General features: G+C 44.5%; 1 protein-coding gene across 1 annotated transcript; it reads right to left on the minus strand.

Moving 5' to 3' along the window:
- Positions 1–514: 514 nt before the first annotated feature.
- On the minus strand, positions 515–1,195 carry LOC149253219 (uncharacterized). The gene has a single exon (XM_089454403.1). It carries the CDS (start codon positions 1,193–1,195, stop codon positions 515–517), a length of 681 nt encoding a protein of 226 aa, XP_089310529.1.
- Positions 1,196–1,405: the final 210 nt, after the last annotated feature.

A 1,405-nucleotide genomic window follows, 5' to 3' on the forward strand; every position in this document is an offset into this window, starting at 1 on the left:
TGAAGAATTGTACCTGCATGTCCTGGTTTGTTATCATAGAGACAGAGATCAAATTATTTTTAATTCCTGGAACATATAGAACATTTTTGAGATGTTAGATAGCGCCACTAGGTAGCTTCACAGGAATATCCCCACAACCTTTGATCTCATACCCACTGTCATCACCCAAATAAATTTTGGATCCACATGTAGAATCTTCAAGAAACTCAAAATATTCTCTCTTACCAGTCATGTGTGAGGATGCGCCTAAATCGACATACCATGTATTGTCCTCATCTCCTCTTGATGCTGAAAGTGCACAGTCGACTGTAAATAGCCGAAGATCATAGCTGTGGTCTTCCTCTTCTTCAGCAAAACAACCCTGATGCTTCTTCTGTTTACCTCTCCTTTCATCTGTTTGCCTCTTATAACACTCTCTGATCTGGTGACCAGGCTTTCCACAGTAAAAACATCTCTTAGCATAGTTATCATTCATACCTCTAGATGGTCTCCTTTGAAAGGAGTTGGCCCCTTTCTACTGCTGCTGTGGTTGCTGGTGCTGATGTTGGTGCTGGCGCTGCTTTCCTCTGTGCTGTCTTTTCTTTGCCATCAGAGTAAGGTCATTGCTCTGGGTCTTCAAATTTTGTCTTCGCTCCTCCTCCTGGAGCAGAATTGCTGTCAGATCATCAAAAGAGGGGGCTTTCTCCCTCGCTGACAACCCTGAGATGAATGTCTGATATTCATCGGTCATCCTGTTCAGTGTGAGGGTAACCAGATCTGAGTCTGATACCTTTTCTCCAATGGATCCCAATTTGTCTTTCAGATCCTTGATTCTGGCTGTGAATCCATCAACAGATTCATTCTCGTCCATCTTTAGTGCATACAATTTTCCTTTGAGTGCGAGAACACGATTTGTGTTCTGTGTCTCATACAGACCCTTGATCGTGCTCCAAATATCTGCGGCCGACTTGCAATCTCGAATATGAGGGATAATGTTGTCTTTGACAGACATCTTCAGTATGACTTTTGCCTTTGTTTCTCTTTTATCCCAATCCTGTTCTTGGGTTGTATTTCCGGATCTCTGTTCATTTCCCAAGACGATCGACCATGCGTTCGCACTCTCCAGCAAGGTTTGCATTTTGAACTTCCAGTTGGAAAAATTCGTTCCATCGAGCTTGCCGGACTCGTGGAGGTATGATTCTAGACTGTTGTTCATTTTCGCTCTACTGAACACTCCAATTGGCCACCACTGGGCAAGTCCGATCTGCTACCATCGAACAGATTAGGAACTTCTCTGTGCCACCACCGGGCAAGTCCAATCTCCTATCTCCAAATAGATCAGGGACTTCACTATGCCACCACCGGGAAAAACCGATTTGTCACCACTGAACAGATCACAGAGCTCTGATTCGCCACCACCGGGCAG

This window comes from Pinus tabuliformis, chromosome 7 (genome assembly GCF_031772625.1).
Source record: "Pinus tabuliformis cultivar Carrire ecotype Pingquan chromosome 7, CPIR1, whole genome shotgun sequence".
In the NCBI taxonomy this organism is placed as follows: Eukaryota; Viridiplantae; Streptophyta; class Pinopsida; order Pinales; family Pinaceae; genus Pinus; species Pinus tabuliformis.

Bases quoted from the DNA above. Each gene is read 5' to 3' on its own strand.
- LOC149253219 (XM_089454403.1), bottom strand. From the start codon at position 1,195: ATGAACAACAGTCTAGAATCATACCTCCACGAGTCCGGCAAGCTCGAT.